The sequence below is a fragment of the Corvus hawaiiensis genome, chromosome 3 (genome assembly GCF_020740725.1).
Source record: "Corvus hawaiiensis isolate bCorHaw1 chromosome 3, bCorHaw1.pri.cur, whole genome shotgun sequence".
In the NCBI taxonomy this organism is placed as follows: Eukaryota; Metazoa; Chordata; class Aves; order Passeriformes; family Corvidae; genus Corvus; species Corvus hawaiiensis.
The window spans coordinates 19,728,846-19,752,513 of record NC_063215.1 but is presented as its reverse complement, the minus strand read 5'-3'; the positions used below and the strand labels follow the sequence as shown (position 1 = coordinate 19,752,513).

Genomic DNA, 23,668 nt, shown 5'->3' with positions numbered 1-23,668 from the left:
CAGAATGCTTTTTATTTTGAGTAAATTTTATGGTTTTTGAACACTGGGGCATAACAGACTTGAAGTTGGGTCATTCTGTGGTTTCTTTGCTTTTGTAAATGCTACTCAGTGTATATTTACAGGTCATATAAAAATAACCAGCTATCAACTCTGTTCTCTACTGGAAAATTCTCTGCACAATGTGGGACAAAAAATTTTTGTTCAGAGACAGCACAATCACCTAACTTTGACCTAAATATATATGTCTGTGAATCTTTCTCAGCTGCCTTTGTGTAATTTTTATTTCTATCTTTACAAAAGAGTGAAATGCTCAACTGTCATGGAAATGCAGAGCTATAAATGCCAATAAAAATATTTCAATATATCATTTTCTTGCATTTTCTAAGAAACTCCTAGGTTGTTCTATTCAATGTTTAATAAGCATTTTTAAGCTCACAATGATTTCCAACATTTTCTAGTCCGTTTCCATAATCTAATTGATTTTTGCCTATAAACACTATTTTGAAATAATTTGCAAACAAGCCCAGTTACCATCATTTTTGGGCACACTTCTGTATTTTCAGTTATTGATGCAATTATGTAACCTCTGGATATTACTACACAGGCTAAAAAACTACATATTCTGCAAGTGTATATCAACTAAGAAGTATGTGTCTCTGCAGTTTTCTGAATATTTTAGTGGTAGTGGTCCTGTGCCAAATTTTAAAATTTCGTAAGTATTTTCTTTTAATCATATTTCATTCTTGGTGCTGTTGTGCACTATTTAGTTGCAGTATATGAGATGCTACACAAAATGGCAGGCTGAACAGTCTGTATATAAGCTCTAGGTTAGGTTTGAGCAGACCCTGTTACCAATAGCTATATATCCAGTCTAATTCCTCTAACTTAATTTGCATTTGCATACATTTGATTTAAGGGTATTTTCTTTTGTTATGTGAAATTAGTAGATTGTAAAATATTTATATTTTCACTAGACATCCTTTACTGCTTACACAGTTTCAACAATCTTGCCCTTCTAGTAGAGGCATTTGAAGAAAGACTTCAAAGATAAGATTTCAGAATTCATCCATCTGTAGTATGATAACACCAGAATCAGAATTTTAAATACACTGTTGAATGATATAATAGATAAAAGTCACAATGCACAAATAAATTTTCTAGAGTGGTATTTAATTAAGATATTATTTATGTCCTTTTCTCTGATGATTGAAGCATGTAGAAGATTTGTACAGAACAAATCAATTTAAACTACAACTGTATATTATATTGCACTTAGAAAAAATTTATGGCATTTATGACTAAAAACTGTTTCCTTTCTAATATCAGTTATCAATATTAAGAAAAATTTAGATACGTTTAATGTTAAAGTAATACTGAAATTGCATATAAAGTAATACCAAAAATTTCAAGGTAGGTAGCATATGAGTTTTCATTTCTCTAACAAATCCTGAGTTTCTTGAATACTTTTATTGTGATGATTATTCACTTCTGAGATGAATAGAGCCATAGATGCATATTCATGGATTTTGCACTATACTGTTTTATAAAATCTCCTAATGTTTTTCATTTATTCTGCACAGGCTCCATCATCACCTTCTTCACCCATAGCTAATGAACCAAAATATGAGAAGCGCTGGCTAGACACTTTATCAGTTCCTCTGTCGATGGCTCGAATCTCGAGGTACAAAACCGGAACAGATAAATTAAGGTTTGTGATCTAAGAGGGGAGGCACTGGGTTAGTTAGTTGTACATAGTGTTTTGCTGTGGATTGTTGGCTTTATAAGAATTGGGTGGAGATATGAAATTCTTATTAAAAACTATGCAGTTCATCTTTTCCTAAGATTAATGGCAGGCATGGTGATTACCAAAGATAAGATAAAGCTCTTACAAATATGTTTCTATAATCTGTTGTGTCTTGGAAATTCAGTTAGCATCAGCAGCTAGTACAAAGGTTGATCCTGGCGTTACTTGAATTAATTTTGAAGCTACTACATTTCCTTCTGTATCACTAATAGGATAGTCCTATATTCCCTAATTCTAATATTGTCAATTAACTCTCCTTTTTTATTATAAATGATAACACAGTGCACAATCATCATGCCTGTGCTATCATGTCATATAGATATATTTGTATCACTGTCATACAGAAACTCATACTGATGAGATTTTGGCAAAGTACATGGTACAAAATATTGTATTTTTGATCATATAATGTTTTTGCATCTCAGAGACATAACTATTGATTCATGAAGTAACTGTGGAATAGGATGTCAGAGGCTATTTTACTGGGCTTCAGGAAAGATGAAAGCAATAGTTTCAATAAATAATATGCTTGAGAAAAGTTTAACACATCCCAGCATACAAAAGCTTTTTCTGCAAACCATTCTGTGGTACAGCTGACTCAAATCTATCAGTAATTGTAGGCCAAGCAGTCCACAGTTCTCCATATATATCAGAACAGGAGTTCATTCACTGTCGTTATTTTCCATGGTCTTTATCAGTTGCCCTATGTTTATTTGCCTTTAGTACATATTAATGAGATAATTGGAATCTCTAGTGAAGCATCAAGGCACAGGTCACCTGCTAGCAGGAGGCACCAGTAATTCATGCGAATACCTTTCTTGATCTGTACCAGATTTTTTTACCTGTTTCCTAAAAATGACCTGAAAAGCATTATTTTTCTAGTAGGATAGATATGCTGCTTTAACTTATAGCAATTCATCTTCTAAGGCAGTTGGCAGCAGCCTTCCTGGACTTTTGCATCACAGGTGAATAATAATAAATTGTCAAGAAAAGTTCTTCCACAGACTTTGTTTGAACTCCTCTTTTACATAGTGTCTCATCACTTCCTTCACTGCTTTCTTTCTCCCTACTTCAACTGACAAGTTTATGCTGTCCAGCCTTGTCCAATCTATCACAGACCTCCAACCATTCAAGACTTAGAAGTTCTGTGAATTAAGTAAACAAATCTCAGTGTTCACGTTTAGGTGTCAACTTATCATCAGTGTTCTAGAATCCAAGGGATAAATGGAAGAGGACAGAACATTTAAAAACTCTGATTTCAGTTGTCACTCTGATAGTTTGAAGCACTTTCTCTCCTGTGCTGTGCACTTTACACATTAGATGGGGAAATCCCAAGGGATTCCAGTTCCCACAACAGTAGCTTGTGTATTTTGAGAATTCTGTGAAGTAAAACATCTTCAGACCCTTCACTGGGTCTGGCTAAGATGGAACTAATTTTTTTTATAGTACTCCATGTGGTGCTGTTTTTGGCTTGTGACTAAAGCAATGTTAATAGCACACCAGTATTTTGGTTGTTGCTGAGCAGGGCTCACATACCCTCAAGGCTTTCTCTTTTTCTTATTCTGCTCCTACATAGTGAATAGGCCCAGGGGTAGGCAAGAATTTGAGAGGAGGCACAAGCAGGGCCAGTGACTCAGACTGACCAAAGAGATATTCCATGCTGTGTAACATCTTTGCTCAGCAATAAAAACCGAGCAGAGAGGGCTTGGGGGGAGCTAGTCATCTCTCAGAGACTGACAGGACATCATTCTGCTTGTGAGAGATAGTGAGTGTTTGCCTTTGCATCATTTGTTTTGTTGTAATTTAGTTAGTTGGGTTTTTTCCCTCTTCCGTTTGCTTATTAAACTACTTTTATTTCTGTTTGTGAGGTTTTTTGCTCTTCTTATTCTCTCTGCTGTGCCTCTGGAGAGGGCTGGGGCAGCAAATGGCAGTGTGGATGCTTGGCTGCTGGCCCAAGATCAACCCATCACACATATATTTTCCTTGTAAGATTTGAGGAACTTAGTGGTTTCAGTTTTAGTCTTGGAGAGACATATTCTCTTGTGATGTATCTCGCTCCCATATATATTTAGTATATATATCACTCCTTAATTACTAGTGGGTTTCTTTATCACTGTTGTATACACTTGGAAGGAAGATGATATAATTCCATACAGCATTCCGCCATCCCATGATACTTTACTTCTAAAGTAAGTGCCCCTTGCTTGTTTTGGTGAACCAACAAAAACAGCTATATGAACATGAAAGGAATACTGCCTTGAGGTTAACTGTGGATGAGATGTTTCCCATATTCTTACTAAAGGTGTTTGTTTTTGCCTGAGGGACACCAGACTGCTCTTACCATGTACTCTGAAATGCATGTACATATTTTTCCTCTTATCCCACTTATATCCTTTTTTACATTTCCCCATGTTCATATATGCATAACATCCAACACTTGTCTTCAGTAATTGCTCTCTAAAATCAAATTATCTGCTTTGCTTGAAATAAAACTGTACTATGTACAGTATCTGTAAATCCAACTTCTCTAGATAAAAATCACACTTTCAACCGTATCTTCACATCTTTGTTCCCTTTTACATTGCAGCTATCAGTCTAAAGCCGTTAGAGTGAGTCCAAATTCATTCCCCTGAATGGATCACAGATCTTTCTGACCAATTTCCTAATTTTGCCATACCCTGAATATTTACTTGGAGTCTATTCGCATACATGGGTTGACAGCATGCCTGTTTTTCCCGTACTGCATGAGTCCACGAGTCTGTCATACTTGTAACTTTTTGTCTCCCTCATGTTCTTTTTCATAACTGTGGTTTTTTGCAATGCTTCATTATGTTTAATCCACTCAATTACTGCAGTTGGTCTTGCAAAGGTGCTCTGGCATCAGAATAGCCAGATTACTTTTTAAGTCAGTGTTGTTGAATTATTGGAACTATCATCTGTAATTTCACATACACAGCTGTGTGCCTTCTCCTCAGATAGACGGGCTGTATGAAACATCTTTTTCCCTTCTTCCTACTTGAATTAGATTCAAAGAGATCTGTACAATTCTTTGTCTCAAAAAATTACCTATAGTCCATAGGCTTTTGACATAACTTTTTAACTATGCGAAACATTATGGCTTTTGAAGGGTTATTAAAGATTGTCTATCCACTCAGAGGAAAAGCACACTCTCCTTTCATCAATCCTTCTTTTTCCTGATATAAAGACATCTTTTTCAGCTGTGGAATTCTTGCAGTTGGCTACAGCAGAACTTCCCATACTTTTGTTAGCATACTCTGATTTTTAAAAATATATAGTATTGTTTAGCCTCTGTATAGTACCTGTAAGTCCAACTACTCTTGCTGTTCTGATATGGTAAACTGTTATCTGCCAGTGTGGATAGTTCCTCTGACCTCATTCACTTTAGTTCTCCCTGATGTTCAAGATTGTTTCATATTTTTAGCATTCTTTTTCTGGTAGTGTAAGTAACATTCATACAACCTTAGATAAAGGAAAAACTTGTCTGTCCTAAGGTTGGGCAGAGTCAGATATTTTACTGAAGGCCCTATTTTTTTTGCTTTTCTTTTAAAAAAAGACAAAATATTGCAACGTATAGCATGTCAGCATCTTGCTCAATATTCGTTTTTTAATTAGAAATACCTTACATACCTAGAGTTGTCTGTTAGACTGTAGTATACGTCTTGTGTGCCTTAGATCAAATCTAGTCTAGTCTAATCAGATTAGGCTGTATTATTTCCTTTGTGCTTAAACTGTGTAATTTAAATTCTTCCATACTTCAGCTGAGTTTTCCGGTAACTTTGCCAAAAAAAAGGCATACTTTCAGCATACTCTTGTGTCATGAGATGGCCAAAATCACATGTATCTGTTTGATTCTTATTCTTTTTTCATTTGAAGAGAAAGGAGTTGACTTTGCCTTTTCATTTGAAATCATCATGACTTTTTATTGTATTTTTCCCAGGAAGTCTTTAGACTGTGACTTAATGACATAAGAATATTTTTTTCATATATTTTAAATTCTATTAACACCATATGTATTAACAGAAACAAGAGAGAATGGGATAGATATTTTTCTTCCTTATGAAGGAATGACTGAAAATACTGCACAATGGGAGTGTGAAATATGTTTATTAATACCACAAAACAAAAGCAAAAAAATTTCCTCAGAATATTTTAAAGGAACGATAAGAAACATAGTAGATGTCATTCCTCTTCTCAATGAAAGAGTAAACATTGTATTAACTACTGACATCACCTTGAATGAGTGTATTTCACATTGTTGATATGATTGGAGTCTATCTGAATATATTTATATATGCAACATGCTAATTGGCCTTTTTGATTACTTAGAAATTTCATAACTTTTTTATTTGATTGCCTTTATAATATAGCACTACTGCTTCTGTTATTCTACCGTTCTCGTCAATCCATCAAGGTAATTTTTCTCTGTAAGAAGTAAGGTAGTATAAATGTAGTGAGAATGTGTGAATACTGTGAATATTCTTAATTGCTAGTTGGCAACAGACACCTTTTTTGACTGTTGAGGATAGAATTGGTCAATAAATGAGATGTAAGTTAAACAGAGAAATAATGAGATCAGTATGTTTTTCTCACCCTAAGGAATTTGTGGTTCATATTATGGTTTGGGTTGGGTTTGGTTTTTTTTTTTTTTTTGACAGAAAAGTAAAGATAGGTAGTCTTTTAGAAGGTGGAGAACATAGTTCATTTGCTGTAGTCTTTCATCTTTGTTAGAGAATTGTTATTTGTAAAAATGCACATAACTATTTTTAGTCCTTACAGGAGATACTGGTAGTACTGTATAATAATTTTTATACAGTGTATGGACTGGAGCTTGGAGTGAAGATACAAGAGCTATAACATCTTGAACATTATGAGTTTAGAGACTGAAGAAAAAATGCTTATTTAGAATATGCAAGATTGAAGTGGTGAGTGGAATGGGAGTAGTTCAGGCCCAGTAGCTATGAGCCCATGCATCTATGATCCCAATTACAAAACAACTTAATTAGATTTAGGTGTTATTTTCTATTTCTTGGCATTCTGACCATTGCAATTACTACAGAGTATCATGTATTTTTAAATTTTTTTAATGCTTTCACTGGTTTCTCAACAGATACTTTCTGAAGAATTGTATTTTCCATTTAACATTTCAGCAAGTTAACAAAATGCCTTTAATTAGATAAATCAATTGAAAACTAAGAAATTAAATAAACTGTTTTGAAAAAGATCTAGGAATTAAGCATAATCTTGCTGAGTCACTATTACTGCAACCCTAGGGTATATTACCATGTCCCGCAGCCGTAGGGAGGAGGAGAGAGGATCCAGCAGGCAGGAATTGTGCAGCAAGATTGATTTTTTAAATTATTTTACAAACTCTTTCATAGACTTTTTTCTTCATAGTCTAATTGGACAAAGGATCAGCCACCCCTTGGGGTGATTGGCTAAAATCCTAAAACATCCATTGTCAAAATATTTTTCTACTGTACTATAAACAAGGCTTTTCAAGGCTGCAGGAGTTTGGTTGTTTACATAACTCTGCTACCTCTTCTGTGAGAGAGAAAGTATCTCACGGGCTTAGAAAATAGCAAGAAAATCCTTGCTAGCAGCATTTTTGTATCCATAAGTTACAAAACCTGATTGAGCACTTCCTCACAGTTTTCTGACATATCTGTTAGAAAATATCTGTAGAAGCATAAATGTCCGTGTTACCTCAGTTATCTTATTTGGTTGCTATAAGTGTAATGAAAATAAACCAGTTACAATACTGAAAGCAAAATGTTTCTCCAAAAAACACAAACATAAAATGAAATCCAAGTTTATGTTTAATGCTTTGATATCTTCTGAGCTACATCGTTTCTGTTAATAGTCCAGTTATATGTGGACTTTTAAACATTCTGTAAGATACGAGGTTCTATGACATTTACAATACAAAATCCCATTACTTTTACCATGACATTTCAAAGAGATTAAGTAATTCAGATGATTCTTTTTGGAGAATTTCCACTCAGATCTACCCATAGTCTATAAAATTTCAGTTTATGTAGAAATTCTAGCAAGAGGGCCATATAGTACTATAAACAAGTCACAAGAAAATGTTGTAACAAAAACAATAAAAACTAACTCAAACATTAAAAAGTCATACAAACAGGAAGCAATACTGGTTCAGAACCTGGGAGGATGCAAAGCTGATCAAATCAGTCTGTCTGTATCAGCATGGTAGTAAACTTAAGATAAAAGATGTGCTATCAAACATAGATCTAGATTTTTATAGAAATATCTATATGATAAAATAGCTATATAAGTCTAAGAGAGATGGTTTCACATGCCACAGATACTAAAAAAATAAAAAAAAAAATGTTTTGCTGAAATTCATAGACTCTAGTAAAGTAAAAATTCGGCTTTTCCCATTTCAGCCGGCACTGAAAATACTTTTTATCTTAGAAAAGTCTTTGGATTTAACAGCTCTATTGTAGCAAACTGCTTGAATGGAAAAATTTCCTTACTAATATTAATTAATAGTGTTTGTTTAAAAGTGTCAATGTCAAGAAGAGAACTTAAAGTCTACCAATGCTCATCTGTTATTCTGACTGCCATTCTCACAAAGATAGTGTTTTTTTTATTAAAAGGAATTAATGTTGTAAACAAACTCCAGAAGAGACTAGGAATGCAGGTCTAATCATTGTTCACCATGAAAGTGAGACAGAGACACTGAGTATGGAAAATGGTGCCTCATGCTCCTTAGCAGAAATGATTGAAGGAAACAAAGTTATAAATAGGGATACAAAACTGAAAATAAGAAATGTGAGGGCAGTGCAACACAAATTTCTAGTATCTAGGAAAGGCAAATATTCATTTCTGGTTCTAGTTGCAGTAGTCAGTAGCATAAATGCAGTAATAAAAGAGGTAGGAGCTTCCCTCTCTGTGTTTTAAAATGGTCTTGGGGCCTCAGGAAAAAAAAAACAAAACAACAAAACAAAAAAATCCAAACCAACAAACAAAATAAAAAGTCTACAGCAACTTTATAGCATCTTGAGACCTTTCAAACTTACTACTTGGTGTTAAATGGAAAGCTCCTCTTGTCAGCTAACAGGAATAGGTGCTTTGTTGTGTCTCTTTTCTGTGTTTTGAGGAAATGGCAGAGAGAATGTAGGATTTATTTTGTCGTGAATTCCAATGCCATCCTGGTGCTTGCTTTGATTGTTTCACTCAAAACAAAACCCTCAGCATTTATTTTGTTAAGCTTTTATTTTTAGTTTGGATATTTGTTTTTACATGCAGTCCTTGTACACTATGCTTTTCAGAACACAGCATAGTACATAGAACAATATCAATATATTATGGGATCTTCAGAGAGAAACTATTATAACTGAAAGCAAGAAATAATCATAGTAAAGCTGATTAAGATTCAGGGCAAAACCACTGTGTTACTACCATAGATTTCATGACTGGCATCTTTAAACTTTGAAAAGCCCAGGCTGTTTCTTATCCTGTGTCATTTACACTGAACTACTTTCTGGTAAAACCGCCTTCCTGCCCAAGTCAGCGCAGTGGGGACCAGTGCCCCAAAGGTCTCAGTCTCATGTGCCAGGTAATATGGCACATCACTGGCACATCAGAAGCGTTGGACCAGCTCCTGGGAAAAGATGTCCTGGTGTTAGTCTGCTGGAGCAAGGGAGCAGCTCTGCAGGAAGGGCTTGGTAATCTTGGCAGACACCCCACTGAGCAGGCGTCAGCTGCACACATGTTCACTGATGAAGTCCCATACAAGGAGCTGCATCAACAATAACATACTTAACACGTCAAGGGAAATGGTTATTCTCATCTATTCTCATCTATTCTCATCTATTTGTATTCCTGAGGCCACATCTGAGGTAGCTCCCTCTGTGGCCAGTTTTGTTCTTCCGGTAGAAAAGATTTGTATTTTAAGAAAGTTAGTGAGGAGCCTGGACTAGAGGACTTGCAGAATCCCCCACACCCTATTTGATTCTGTGCAAATATCCTGTTAATAAAGTGTTAGATCTCTAGATGAACACTGATTCTTATTACCTGTTTTGTAATTGATCAACGTATTTTAATAAGATAAAAAACAATAGGAATTTTAAGTGTAATCCACACTATCACCAGCACCATGTTTCAAATGATAAAATATTGGGTAATTTTTATAATAAAATTATTTTTTAATTTTGATTGCCTGTTTTGGTTGCATCAGTTGTTAACTGAGCAGTTCCATTCTGTGATCTTTCATCAGCCATTTGTGTAAAGTCATGCCATTGGGATAAGGCATTCACGTCTTTGTGTGTCTGCTGAAGCTGAGATAGTATCTAGGCACCCTGTGGTTCCATGGAGAGCATTGCTTAGCTCTCTTAAATGCTCTGGACTGTCCTCTTGCTGTGTAAGGATTCTAGCACCTTAGCTTTGATATTTGAGCTGGATATCTAAGCTGGGCATTGTGAATGGCTTCTCTTTGCAGCATTAAATTAAGTCTGTTTCCAGGCTCCACTGTGTATCAATGCATAAGGGCTGACAGATTCTCACTGTCTCACTAGGATGTTGAAAATATCATACCATAAGTCATTTCATTGCAGCACTGTTGGGATCTTTGTCAGAACCTTAGGTAAAAAGAACAATGTGCTTGGAAGGTGATTATTAGACTCAGTTTACTTGAAGACAATAAAATAATTTTTTTTTAATCCTTTCTTTCTGAAGAGGTGAAAGAGATTTACTGAAATGAAACTGACACAGAATTGTGCCATTGCCATCAGGTTTTAGTAGTTACCATGATTATTCAATCATGAAAGAAAAACAGGCAATCATCTGATACATATTTAAGTATTTAGGCCAAGCATGTTAATTTTTGCAAATAGCAAGTGTAATGCTTTACAACTCCTTTAAAAGCAAAGCATCTCATATTTATCTATTCAGATAATTTGTCTTATTTATATTGTGTATGATGGGTAGTTTATATTACCTTTTCTGGCAAATATATAGTGTTCAGTATTCATGTTCACCATCAAACTCCCTACAAATGACAAAGGTTAGGTTAATAACTTTTTCATTAAATCAGGAATGAATAACTGCCCATTAACCTCTATGTGCCATTTTGAATGTTGTCATGTATCATAAATTAAGCAGTAGAGGACTTCACCTTAGATCAGAGAACCCCAGGAAGACTCAGCAACTTCATAGAGCAGTATTCTTGATTCAGTAGTTGGCTTTCTTCTGGGTTAGTACCAGAAATGAAGCAATATAGTATATGAGTATAAATATCTAATTTACAGATGTAGAAGGTAGCGGTTATATTCTCCATGTTATGTACAAAAAACCCCATATGCACAATCATTAAGATAATTATAATTGTCTTTCACAATAGTATATAACTAAAATCTAATTCTCCTGGCAATCATAGGTATTTAAATAATCTGAGTAGCTTTTTGAAGTTTAGTTACTGGAACTATTGTGTGTCACTTTTTTTAAATTTAGACCAGTGTACTTCCATGCCACTACTTAATGAGCTTTTGTTGTTCTTATTGGAAAATATTAAGAGTTAAAAAAACATATCCCACCAGCATCCAGATGCAGGGGATTTCAGAGGTACATACACAGTGCCTAACTTACTGCAGATAGGAAAGGAAAGCATTGGCATTTGCAGAATAAAGTTGCTATAAACACGTAAAAGTTTCATTAAAAGTTAATAAAATGCAGTTGCGCACAAGCCTGTGCCAATGCTGTTTTGAGAAAACTATTTAAGGAAAACTTTTTAAAGAAGCTTCTAAGAACATTTTTCAAATTGCTATGTCATAAAAGAGCTTAAAATAAATATTGATTTGAAGGAAACATAGAAAAGTATAGGAATCCAAGAAATGAAAGCTAGGGAAGACAGTGCTTTGAATCTTCGTACATTCCTAGTAAATTAAGCCAAAATGCAATAAAGAAAATCAGCATTCTGGTTTTAAAAAAACCTGTGTTTTTTCTAAAAGACCTGGTGCACATTTCCTGAATACACTACCTTAAGTTCAATAATTATGAACATAATATGTATACCCAGGGGAAGTAAATGATCATCAGCACATGTGTATACTGGTACAGATAAAGTACTTACTGTATCTGTTGCCCTTGGTACTGCCCTATAATCCTTGGTTTTGTTGCCTTTCTATTGATTAGTAAATTAAACACTCAAAAACTTGTAAAAAGGCATAAAAATCATTTGAACACTGATAAATATTGGGCAGTTTCAGAAAACTGACGTATCTTCCTTTACGGATATATTTCTTCTTACTGCAGATCTAATGCATTTGAAGTGCTGGCACTCGATGGAGTTAGTACTGGGATACTTCAGTTTTATACAGCCCAGGAGAGTGCTGACTGGCTGAGAGCAATGTCAACTAACATCAGTGATTTGACACTTCAAAATGTATGTTACTTTCTGCATATTTTCTTGTTTATGCTATTGTAAAAGTATTTCTAGTTTTCAAAGGGTAAAAACCAATTCACATTTAAGATACAAGATATAAAATGCTTGTGTATGGGGAGGAAAAGGAGAAAGGAAAAAGCAGGGAGAGGTTGCCTAATCAAAAATATCAAGTTTTCAAGGCACGCAGTGTTAGCGTAGAAGAGAGAGCAGTAGAGAATCACATTACCTTTATCATTTTAAAGACTTTTAGGATAAAATATTTATCCATACTGGTCATTTCACAGAGATTTAGATGTGACAAAATATTTCATTTCTACATTTTTGTAATTAAACTGTGCTTGAAATTAGCATTTGTTGATTTTGAAACAAGCATGTGAAAATTCTGTAGCTAATGAAGTATGATTTACAGAGGCTTTCTGGGAGACAATGTTACATCTCTAAGTTGTCTAAGAGTTGATTTATTTAAGGTCACATTATTCCATCTCACGTCATTATTCCATAGTATAAAGATGCCTATGCTATTTTAAGTTATTCCTGTAAATTAATAAGTAACAATTGCCTTTGCAAGAAGAAGTATTAACTAATCCCTGGAGAAACAAAAAATTACTATTTGGATAGCACATTTATTATTCCAACAAAGAGCAGCTAAAAATATAATAGTTGATAAATAAATAATAAATTTAAATATAATAATTTATAATTACAGAATTGACCAAAAAGTTAAATAGGGAATCCAATAATGTACAATTTTGAAAATATATTTGTCTTTAAGAAATGGTAAAATTCACTGATGAAAATACAATAGCACAGCTGTCCCTGAAAGAATTGCCTGTGTAGGTTTTAATCTTTTTTTCTCTAGGTGTGTTGAGTCTGTAACTTCTTTCATAAATTTTAATTTAGTAGCCTGACTTTAATTTATGCTTTGTACTCTAAATAAACTGTTTCTTAGGTCTCAAGATTATATTATGTAGAATTTGTATTAAATTTCAACATAAATCTTTGGTTAAAACAGAATTAAAATTTAATTTATTTTTCTAGTCTTCAAAAGTTACCTGAATCACGTTTGATCATAATAGTTCATTTATTCCATTAATTCTTTTAAAATATTGAATTGCTTAACCAATCTCTTTGACAAAATGAAAGGTTTTTGCCTATGACTTATTCTTTATAAATACTCTGTATTTAGTGACTCACATCATGTACAGAGTATTATTATTTGATAATTCTAAGAAAGTGTATGGTAATATTTCTAGAGCAATTCCAGTTCATAGTTACTAAGCCTTTTTTTTCTTTATAGAGAAATTCACTGAATGAAAACCACTCCAAGGATATAAGTGAATAAGAATAAAAATAAATGCAGGCAGCTTTTATTAGTCATATGGTGCTAGTCTGTTTTTTTCCCAAGGACTGTGTGCAGTAACTATGTGTCCTGACATAGTCTCTTCACTGTGCTGCGACCTGTCAGCAGCAATATTTCATTACAAACTAAGTGCTTTCATTAGTCTTCTCCACTCTCTATTAACAGTGAATTTTGCCAACAAAGTAGTCCATCTGGTGTTCATATAATTGGCTGCTCCCAGGAGGGGTCTGAGAAACAACAGTCGTGATGAATATCCATGTTTCATGTCCGTAGTGAGTTACAAAGTAAACTCTATGCAGCTCATATGAGAAGCATGTAAACTTCTTTGCTTGGACAGTAGCTTTACAGTTTTTGTCAGGTGTGCAGCCTGTGGAACAACTGGAAAGGTGTGTCCAGAGAATTTTTGTAATTATTGATCATCAGAAGGGGAGATGCAGTAGTCAGTGAGAATCCCTTTTGTTGCAAACTGGTTTTAAAACAAGGATTGTGAGGCTGGAGTACAGCAGAAGGCTGGAGAGCTCACTGCCTCTGGGCAGCCAGAAAACAAACCACTGTCCACAATGCTTAGGGCAGGGACTTTGAATTAGGCTTCTTGAAAGTCCATTTGGAATGCTTTTTATTACCTTAGTCCTATCATTTGAAAAAAATTATTCTTTTCTTATCATACCTCTGACACTGACATTAGGGAATGGATCTGTAATTCCTTCAGAGCTTCTTTCTGTTTCTGCACTTCTCCTCTTCTGTGGAGTGTCTCCCCATTCTCCAGGAGTGAAGATAATCACTACTGATTCAAAAATTGTTTCAGAGAATTCCTTATCTGGTTATGGGTTATTTTCATGAGTACTTGCTGACTCTAAGTTCAGTTGCTTCTCCAAATATTTAAACTATTGATTTCCTATTCTGTCCTGTGCTATCATGTCTGTATGGAAATTTCTTACTAGATACATGGTCACAATGGATTTTCTTGCTAATAACTTTTGGCATAATGTCAGCATCCTTACCTGAGCTATTACTAGGTTTTTAAGCAATACTTAGCATTATTCATGTTTTACTTTCACATGTTTTTACATTTTCTTTTGCTGGTACTTGTTTCATGACTTTAGCAACTTTTCTTGCACTTTAGTCATTCTTACTTAAACTGTGCCTATTTGTGCTACTCTTATATACATTCTTGTCCTACATATTTGCATAATATTTTGAATAATTTATTTTAGAATTTTAGTTCTTAAAGAGCTCCTAATAGGGATATTTTTTGTACAGTGCACGCAATCTTTCCTGTATCACTTTACCCAGATATACTTCATTTTTTTTATTTTACCCTAGTACAGTCATGTTCAGCAGCTCTTTGTCAGATCTCCTGCTGATGCTAGGAGACAGTCCTAATGTAGATAGTGCAAAAATAGCTCTGCCATAATGTGACACTTCTGCTAATGTCAGACTACTCTTCTGAAGTACTGAAACATCTAACTTCTATACAAAGGCAAGCTCTCTGGAGATCAAGTGTATAGGAGGAGTCATCTTTCAACAGTGAAGATGTGAGAAGTTGTCACTGCATAGGAATGCTATCCCTGTATGATAGCATATTTACAGAGTGCTACTTGGTAGATGAGAAATAATGGTTCTGGTACCAGCCTGGAGTTAGTTCTTAAATGACAGAGGAGGCCAGGGAATGCTGCAATATGGAGAAAAATGTAAGGGTGTCTTTTCAGCCCTCATTGCTGATACATGCTTTGTGTGCTGAGCTCAGAAAATCTCCTAGTAACAGTCAGCTTTACAAGCAACATGCATTTACTTTTATTTCTGAGGACCCTTGCCCCAGATTATTCCTCTCTCTGTTCATATTCTGGTTTTCTGTTTTTTTCACATACTTTTCTACCTGCATGGAACTACCCTATCATCTTCCTTTGTGATTTAATCCCCATTTTAAATGTTCTCAAAGCTCTTTACATTTACCTTTGGCAGAAATAAATAGAGGTGAATGAGCACCTCACATTTATTTCTTCATACACCTCTTTTCTCACAGATGGAGGTGCAGTTGAAAAAACTGAGGGAAGAGGGATAACAGAAACTGGCAGTGAATTTTCCATGATGAAATAAGAAGCACAGGAAACAAGTTAATCTACATGTGCTTCTTACTGCTGCTGTTCTTAATTTCTTCAGATGAAGGGTTCTTTGCAGTCTGAAGTGACAATGCCATGATGGTGATAATTTTTTAGGAGAAAGGTCTTTGGGATAATTTATATTTCTCTCCCCATTTTTCACCATTCAGATTGACAACTATTAGATATGTGTGGCTTTTCTCATGGATCTTAATTATTTTCTTTGAAATATAGCATTGAACATAAATTTAGTCATAATCAGTAGAAGCACCTAAAGGTAATTCTGTCAGTTCATTTACATTATAGAGATTTGTTTCTTATATTTATAACTTTCTCAAGATTTTGTGTTTTTTCCTAGTGTACTCTAAAGATGTTACTTTAAAAAAAAATATTCATAAATAAATGAGTAGGTCATAAGCAGGTAAGAGAACAAGTTATGATGCACTTGTTCCACTTTAAACATTATTTATGATTTTTATAAATCATTCCAGCAGTTTCATTGTTCATTCATCCAGTTCATGGTAGAAACCTAAAATTTTATATTAAAGTAAAATAAATTATTAGTACAGATGACATTTATGCCCATGACAGCTTTCTTAATTGCAAATGTCATAGTCTGTAAACCTTCTCTTTTATTTCTTCAGGTAAACATTGCAGTCGTGTGAAATTTCTGTTGTAATAGAGATTTTTGAAATATGAGCTTTGAACATAAATAAAAAAAAGAAACGAAAGAAGATTGAGAAGGTCTTGCTTTCTTTACACCGCAGAATGTGGGGTACATGTAGATGGAAACAAAATCCTTGTATGTAGGAAGCAGTATACAAATTTGACTGCCTCAATGATTGTACAAACAGTTCTGTTCCCAGGGTGAGAATGCATAATATTTCTTCACTGCTGCTTTTTGTTCTTTTAAGTGCAAAAATTTCCAGTTCAAAGTATCACAGTTCAAACGGTAGAGGTTGTAAAGGGAAGTCAGTAAGGATAGGAACCACATCCCCTAAGCTTAGCCAAGCAATAAGCAGTCACATAGGATACGTATACAGCTAGGAAAAAAATAGGTGCCTGTCAAGAGCCTTCACTCTCACTGTTTTCTGGAAAGAGAATATAGGTATATCATATGTGAGATAAATCCCAGCCTGGGTGGTATTTAGATTTAGGTAAATGGTTTGGAATCATTTCTGTTCCTGCTCCGTATGTATCCATTTAGAACGGAGTATAGGAATTACAATCTGCTTAATGGTTCCTTTCCCAAGTTGCCTGCAGTCTTTGCAGACCCAGGTTTTTGTTTTAGTTCCCCTGCTGTCTCCAGCTCCCATTTCTATGCTGCAGTGCTGAGAGCTCATGCGCTGCCAGCAAGGTAAATGTATGCCATTTGTATTCCTGTCTGTCTGCACCAGCTGTGGAGGCATGTGAAGGGCACACATGGTGCCGGGTGAAGTGAGGAGTTTGTACTTCTCTCTCCTCAGCCCCATGACATTGGGATGTAATATGATATAGAAGCAGATCTTTCCTCTCCCCACAGATACATCGGGGCTGCAGCCATCCTGCTTTGAATAGGGAATTGCTGTCTGTGCAGCGAACAGCTGCAGAGTCCAAAGCGTTCTTCCCTATCGTCCTTACCAATGGGAAGCTGAGCTGGTTATGAGGATGCTCTTCGGAATACCATCATGGTGCAGTAAACCTGCATGGCCAGTCTGACACACATTTTTCCAGGCACATCTGAACCCATTTACTTGCACTGGCTTGTGCTATAGTAATCTTGTTATTGAGCATGGTTTTGGACTCTTGAAAAGAAATTATGTTTTCTCTGTGTGTAACATTGCTTTTATATAGTTACTTTGTGTATGTTTTTGTGTCTGAAGCACAGGAGAAAGGTTGGACCTGCATATGGGCAGGGTGTATCAGCATTTTTACTGACATTGAAGTATTCCAGGTGTATTTTCATTAAGACCTGCACAACTGCTCCAGCAGGATTAAGCCCACCCCCAAATCAGACTGGTGAGGTCTGCTTCCTTCTGCAATGCTGAGCATGTCATCAATTTGTTTTAACCAAGTTACAGAGGGAGGTTCTTGAGTTCTGGCTGATTTGTTACTGCTGGGGCCCCGAGGGCACCAAGAATCTCAGCCATCTCTTCTCCCAGCTGTCCTTCAGGCCAGCTCCGGCATAGTGCAGCCCTGCAGTCAGGGGCCGGGCTGAGGAAGGCACACCTGTGTGCATGACCTGTGAGGAGCCTTGCTGGGGCCCCGGTCTCCACTCAGCAGCTGAATTTCAGTTCCATCCCCGTCTTTGCTCCATGCCTGTGCTAAGCTGCAGGTGCCAGCACCTGCAGGCTGTGACCCACCTCTGTTGTGGTAGACCCTGCTCCTCCTCTAGGGTGGCAGGGAGCTGGTAGGGCCACTCCAAGAGCCTAGCAGGATCTCTCAACACACTGTCCAAGGTGACAGCCAGGCCTAGCAGATGCCCCAGGCTCCCAGCAGCTTGGCCACCTCACCCTCAGACCTTCAGTCACTCCCAGCTGTCTGACCCACCAGCACACCTGCACTGTTTGACTGCACAATTCAGTTCCAAAAGGTTGCAAAAGTAATTGTGTGAGGTAGAAGAGCCCTGATCGTCCATGATAGGTTAGGCCTGACAAGAGCTCCTACAGCCCTGAGCATTGCTTTCACCCTCTGTCCCTACAGTCTAGACTCTTGTTGTTATCCTACCCCTCCACACTGCTTTTTGTCTTAGGGCCATTTTGTTTATGATCATAGATACTTCACGTTGGGCAGGACAATGACTTGTTATTGTTATCTGTTAGGTGCAAGTGTGTGTGTGTATATAAATCCTAACACAAAGCCATACAGGTGTACTGGGTCTGGCTGGGATGGCGGTAGCTTTCCTCATAGCAGCAGGTGCTGTGTTTTGTATCTGTGGCTAGAACAGCATTAATAACACACCAGTGTATTGGTTGGTGCTGAACAGTGCTTGCACAGGATGAAGGCTTTGACTTTTTCTCACTCTGACACCCCTCACCCACCTCAGCAAAGGATGACCAAAGAATTAGGAAGGGACATGGTTGGGACAGCTGACTGAAAATGGGCAAAAAGATATTCCATACCACTGTGCTCAGCACTAGAAGTGACATAGTAGACAAAGGAGGTGTGGGTTTGTCTTCCAAGATGGCTGTTGCTTGGAGCCTGCTTGTGGGAGGCAGAGAGTGATTGCATTTATGTCATTTGTTTTTTCCTTGTTTCTTTCACTTAAGCTCTCTTTATTTTGACTCAGAATTTTTCTTGCTTTTGCTTTTCCTATTCTCTCACCCTTCCTGCTTGTTGAGGGAAGGGAGTGAGGAGCTATGTGGGTGCTCAGCTACTGGCCAGAGTCAACCCACAACAGTCAATGGCATCACCATTTTTACTGAGTTACATCCACAGATTCCATCTTACAAATCGGGTATGCCCAGGATACAAGAAATAGCCCTGGATTTCTTCTGCTCATTTCCTATGGCAGTTGTAGATTTCCCTGTGCCTAGGTGTAGAGTTTTGGTCTTCCATCACAAACCTTTCATTTCTAATAAAACAGGCTTTTTTGACAACAAGGTCCTTTGGAAGTACTCTAGGACAGTTTTCAGCTTACACCTAGCATATAGGGAAGTCTGGTTTTCCACTCTAATCTATTTCTTTCTAGATTCTTATCTACGCTTAACAATATTGCACTTTAAAGAAATGTTACACTTTAAAGAAGAGAATATATGTCAGTGTTGTCCCCCACTCATCTATGCAAACTATGACTGCCAGAAAAAAGTCAAAATGAACAAAACTCTTCATTATCTAAACAAAGAGGAAAAACTTTGTCTTGGAGGGTAAACTAAAAGGAAAGCCGATGCAATTTTCCTTTCATCTTTAAATACATCTTATAGTCTATTGTTATCATTACACAAGGACTTAATTGCAGAACTCATTTAAGAATCTGCTTAAGCAGTTGTTTAACTGGGACCTCAGTGAGATGTCTACAGTGTAGTATAATATTTTCACTCAGACTGGCAAAGTTAAATTCATAAATGCAAATCTTTATGAAGTATTTAAGGAAAAATATGATAAAAGGCTTTTGTCTTTCAAATACTTGTTTTTTTTAATTCACTGTAATAGCAAAAATCTAGTATTTAAGCACTGAATGGTATCATTTCTTAAAAATATAATTTGGAAGTATTAATATAGTATTCAATAACTAAGTCAATCAATGCTAATTGCACCACAGAAACTCTTCAGCATATTAATAACTCTGTGTGTTCTTCCATCTCTCTTTTATAGATGAAAATGGCAAATAAATGCTGTTCTCCCTCTGACCAGGTAAGATTTCCATTATATTATACATTTCTTTTAATTCTTGTGATTACATTGTTGGAAAATTTGTAGAGGTTGCATATACTCATCTAGTCAGTTTTAAAATTCTAAAGTTTTCTATGGTTTGAAATTCTGAAATTACCTACTCAATACAGGAGATTCTTAATATGCATAATAATACACAGTAATAAGTAGAATCATCCACTGTAAACCTAAAAAGTGGATTAGATGGAGCCATGAAATACATGGGAGGGGAACAATGGAACTCCCAACCAGGTCTTGGAAAGCACAGTCTACGTTTGCATGTAACACTGCAGCAGTGAGTCTGTTAACTCCCAGTTTACATCACATATGGTGCACACATAGCCAAGGGGTGTATTCCAGATGCAGTCTGTTTTGCATGTACCATGCTATGCAGAATGCATTTGTAGAAGGTATCTTTTCAGCTTTATACCGGCTAGTGCTTGTATTTCAATGCCTTAGAAAGCCTCGAGCAGCCTTGAGAGGTAGCACGGGCGATCTAGCACTTTAGTAGCTCTAAAATCGGTACCTGAATCAGCTGCAGAGCAAATACCATCAGCAGAAGCAAAGAGGGAGAAATATAGCTCCCTGCTCGCTCAATTCCCTGCAGTTAGAAGCCTTCAAATGAGACAGACGACCAGAGATGTTTACAGGAAGGTAGCTGAGCTGAGAGAGAGCCTTTGCCTCCCCTCGACCATCTTTTTATTCGGAGAAGGGGCAAGGGGATGACTGGGGGCGGACCCGGGGTGAGCGGCCAATCAGACACTGCTGAAGAGTCTGAGTTACATTTGGCTTTGCCCGCGCTTGGAACAAAAGAACTCGGAGCACATGTCTTTGGGAGGGGGGATGGGAAGCTCAAAACAGGCAGCAACAATTCCCTATTTTTTTTTCTTTAAAGCTGGGTTGTAACTCTTAGTAACTTAAAAGTGCATAGAACAGTAACAAAACAATAGTGCAAAATATAATTGTAATCTATCGTCCCTACAACTCGACAGTACCTAGGATGCCTTTAAACTAGTTCCCCAGTCAAAACTCAGGGGTTTAGTCAGGACATCTATGGTATGGAGTATCAGGACAAAGATTTACAAAATACAGTGCAAAAACCTGAGTGCAAAACAGTGCAACTTAACTTAAGGGATTAACATAAAGATCTGCAGTAGGGGGTTTACATGAAGGTGCAAAATCAGGATTCTTTTTACGGCGTCTCTTCCAGGAGGCAGTTTTAACCTCCTTAACTTTTGAGGAAGTGACATAAGGTTTTACCCACTTCCCTGGGATCCATCTCAGTCCTTGAGGGGTAGATACACTGGCATACCCACGTCCCCAAGTCACAAGTTTGTACGGTCCTTGGATTTTTTGAGTCTCTGGGTCCCGGATCAGGACTTCTGGATTTTCCTGCAGTTTCTGTCTCCTGGTGTTCTGGAAATGACGATAGATGGGAGGGTTTGGATCCTCAAAGGTGCCATTCAGGAAGTTTATGGTAAACAGTGCTTTGCTGAGTCTGAGGACAGGTGAGTTGAGTTTGGTGGTCCCTGATTGTTGTAGCAGCATTCGCTTGAGGGTTTGATGGGCACGTTCAACAATGCCTTGTCCAGTTGGGGAGTGAGGAATACCTGTAACATGTCGAAATCCCCACTGCTGGCGAAAGTTTTTAAACTCCTGGGAGGTGTAGGCAGGTCCATTATCAGTTTTTATCTCCTCAGGTATACCGAGCACAGCAAAAGCTTGGACAAGATGTTTTTCAACGTCCTTAGCCTTTTCACCTGCATGTGCAGAGGCATACATAGCACCAGAGAAGGTATCAATAGAAACATGAACGTATTTTAATCTCCCAAATTCAGGGAAATGTGTGACGTCCATTTGCCACACTTCACCGCTATTAATACCTCTGGGATTGACCCCCATGCCCAGTGATGGAAGCTGTAGCTTCTGGCAGTTGGGACATGTTGCCACTATTGCTTTTGCCTGTGTCCGCGACAGATGGAACATGCGGATAAGAGCGGGAATATTTTGATGGTACATGGCATGGCTCAATTTTGCTTGTTCAAAAACTTGGGGGAGCTTTGGTAAGTCGGCTGATAGAACTATGTCTGCTGGCATAGCCAGAGCATCAGCTCTACGATTACCTTCTGCAATAAATCCTGGCAGGTTTGTATGTGACCTCACATGCATGACAAAATAGGGATGCTCTCTGTGGGAAACCAGATAAATTAATTTTGAGAGTAAATCATAAATTTTCTTGTTTGAGATTTCTTTTAGGAGAGCATGCTCAGCTCTAACAGTTACTCCAGCTACATATGCTGAGTCTGTGACCAAATTAAGGGGTTCTTTGAACCTCTCAAATGCTCTAACAACAGCTGCTAATTCAGCTACTTGTGGTGATCCCTGGATTACCTCGATGTCAGATTCCCACTTTTGCGTCTTTGGATTTTTCCATGTGACCACGGACTTTTTACTTTTTCCTGAGGCATCAGTAAAAACGGTAATCGCATCGAGGGGTTTTCTACTTTGAATCTCTCGAGGGATGAAAGAGAATGGCAGATTAAACATGTCATGTTTTGGGTAATGATTTGAGATTTGGCCTGAGTAACTATCTAATGCAAATTGTAAATTTATATTATTTTGGAGCAGGTGATCTAATGCGTCAGTTGTTACAGGTAAGTAGATGCATGCAAAGTCACATCCTGCCAGGGTGCGGAGCCTTGCTCTACCCTTCATGATAATTTTTGCCATTAGTTCTTGTGGCTGTGTGATGGTTTTAGGAGGTTGGAGTGGAAGGAATACCCATTCAATTATGATGAGGGGTTCCTTCTGCTCTTTGTCCCACTGAAATATGAGGCCATGAAAGCGTGGTACCTTCCCTAGAATGACAAGCTTAAAGGGTAGGGAGGGCTGATACCTGTGTGCTTGTCTGGTGGAAATGAGCTCTTGTATCTTTTTGAGAGACTGCCTTGCCTCTTCTGTCAGGGATCTAGGGGATGCTGGACCGCCTTCCCCTTTTATTAGGTTTGCAATAGGAGCTACATCCTCTGTGGTGAGTCCTAACCAGGACCTTAAATACTTCAGTGTCCCACAGATCTGTTGCACTTCCTCTAATGTTTTTGGGTTATTATTAATGGTGACAGGTGTTGGGGTGATAGAGGTTTCTGTGATTTTGAGTCCGAGGTATTTCCAAGGGCTTGTTCTCTGCATTTTTTCAGGTTGTAATTCAAAGCCCTTGGCCTCTAGGGCCTCAACCACCATGTTAAGTGTCTGCTCGAGATACTGATTACTGGGAGCACACACCAGCACATCATCCATGTAATGTAGGATGATGGCTTTCTCTGCTTTGGCACGGATGGGAGATAGAATTTTAGCAATATACTCTTGGCAGAGAGTTGGGGAATTTTTCATACCTTGGGGAAGCACAAGCCAATGATAACGTTCCATGGGAGTTTCATGATTAAGAGATGGTACAGAAAATGCAAATCGGGGGGCATCTGCAGGGTGGAGTGGAATATGAAAGAAGCAATCTTTAATGTCAAGAACAGCTAAATGCCAATGTTGTGGGAGCATTGAAGGTGATGGCATACCTGGTTGAAGGGGTCCCATGTCTTCAATAACCTTATTAACTTCTCTAAGATCTTGGAGTA

General features: G+C 37.1%; 1 protein-coding gene across 1 annotated transcript in view; it reads left to right on the top strand.

The window, feature by feature from the left end:
* SNTG2 (syntrophin gamma 2) overlaps window positions 1-23,668 on the top strand; it is a 157,998-nt gene that overhangs the window by 83,368 nt on the left and 50,962 nt on the right. The window contains exons 9-11 of the mRNA XM_048299092.1: window positions 1,581-1,708; window positions 12,101-12,230; window positions 19,983-20,021. Of these exons, the coding sequence (XP_048155049.1) occupies window positions 1,581-1,708; window positions 12,101-12,230; window positions 19,983-20,021 (297 nt within the window). The remainder of the gene's footprint in view (window positions 1-1,580; window positions 1,709-12,100; window positions 12,231-19,982; window positions 20,022-23,668) is intronic.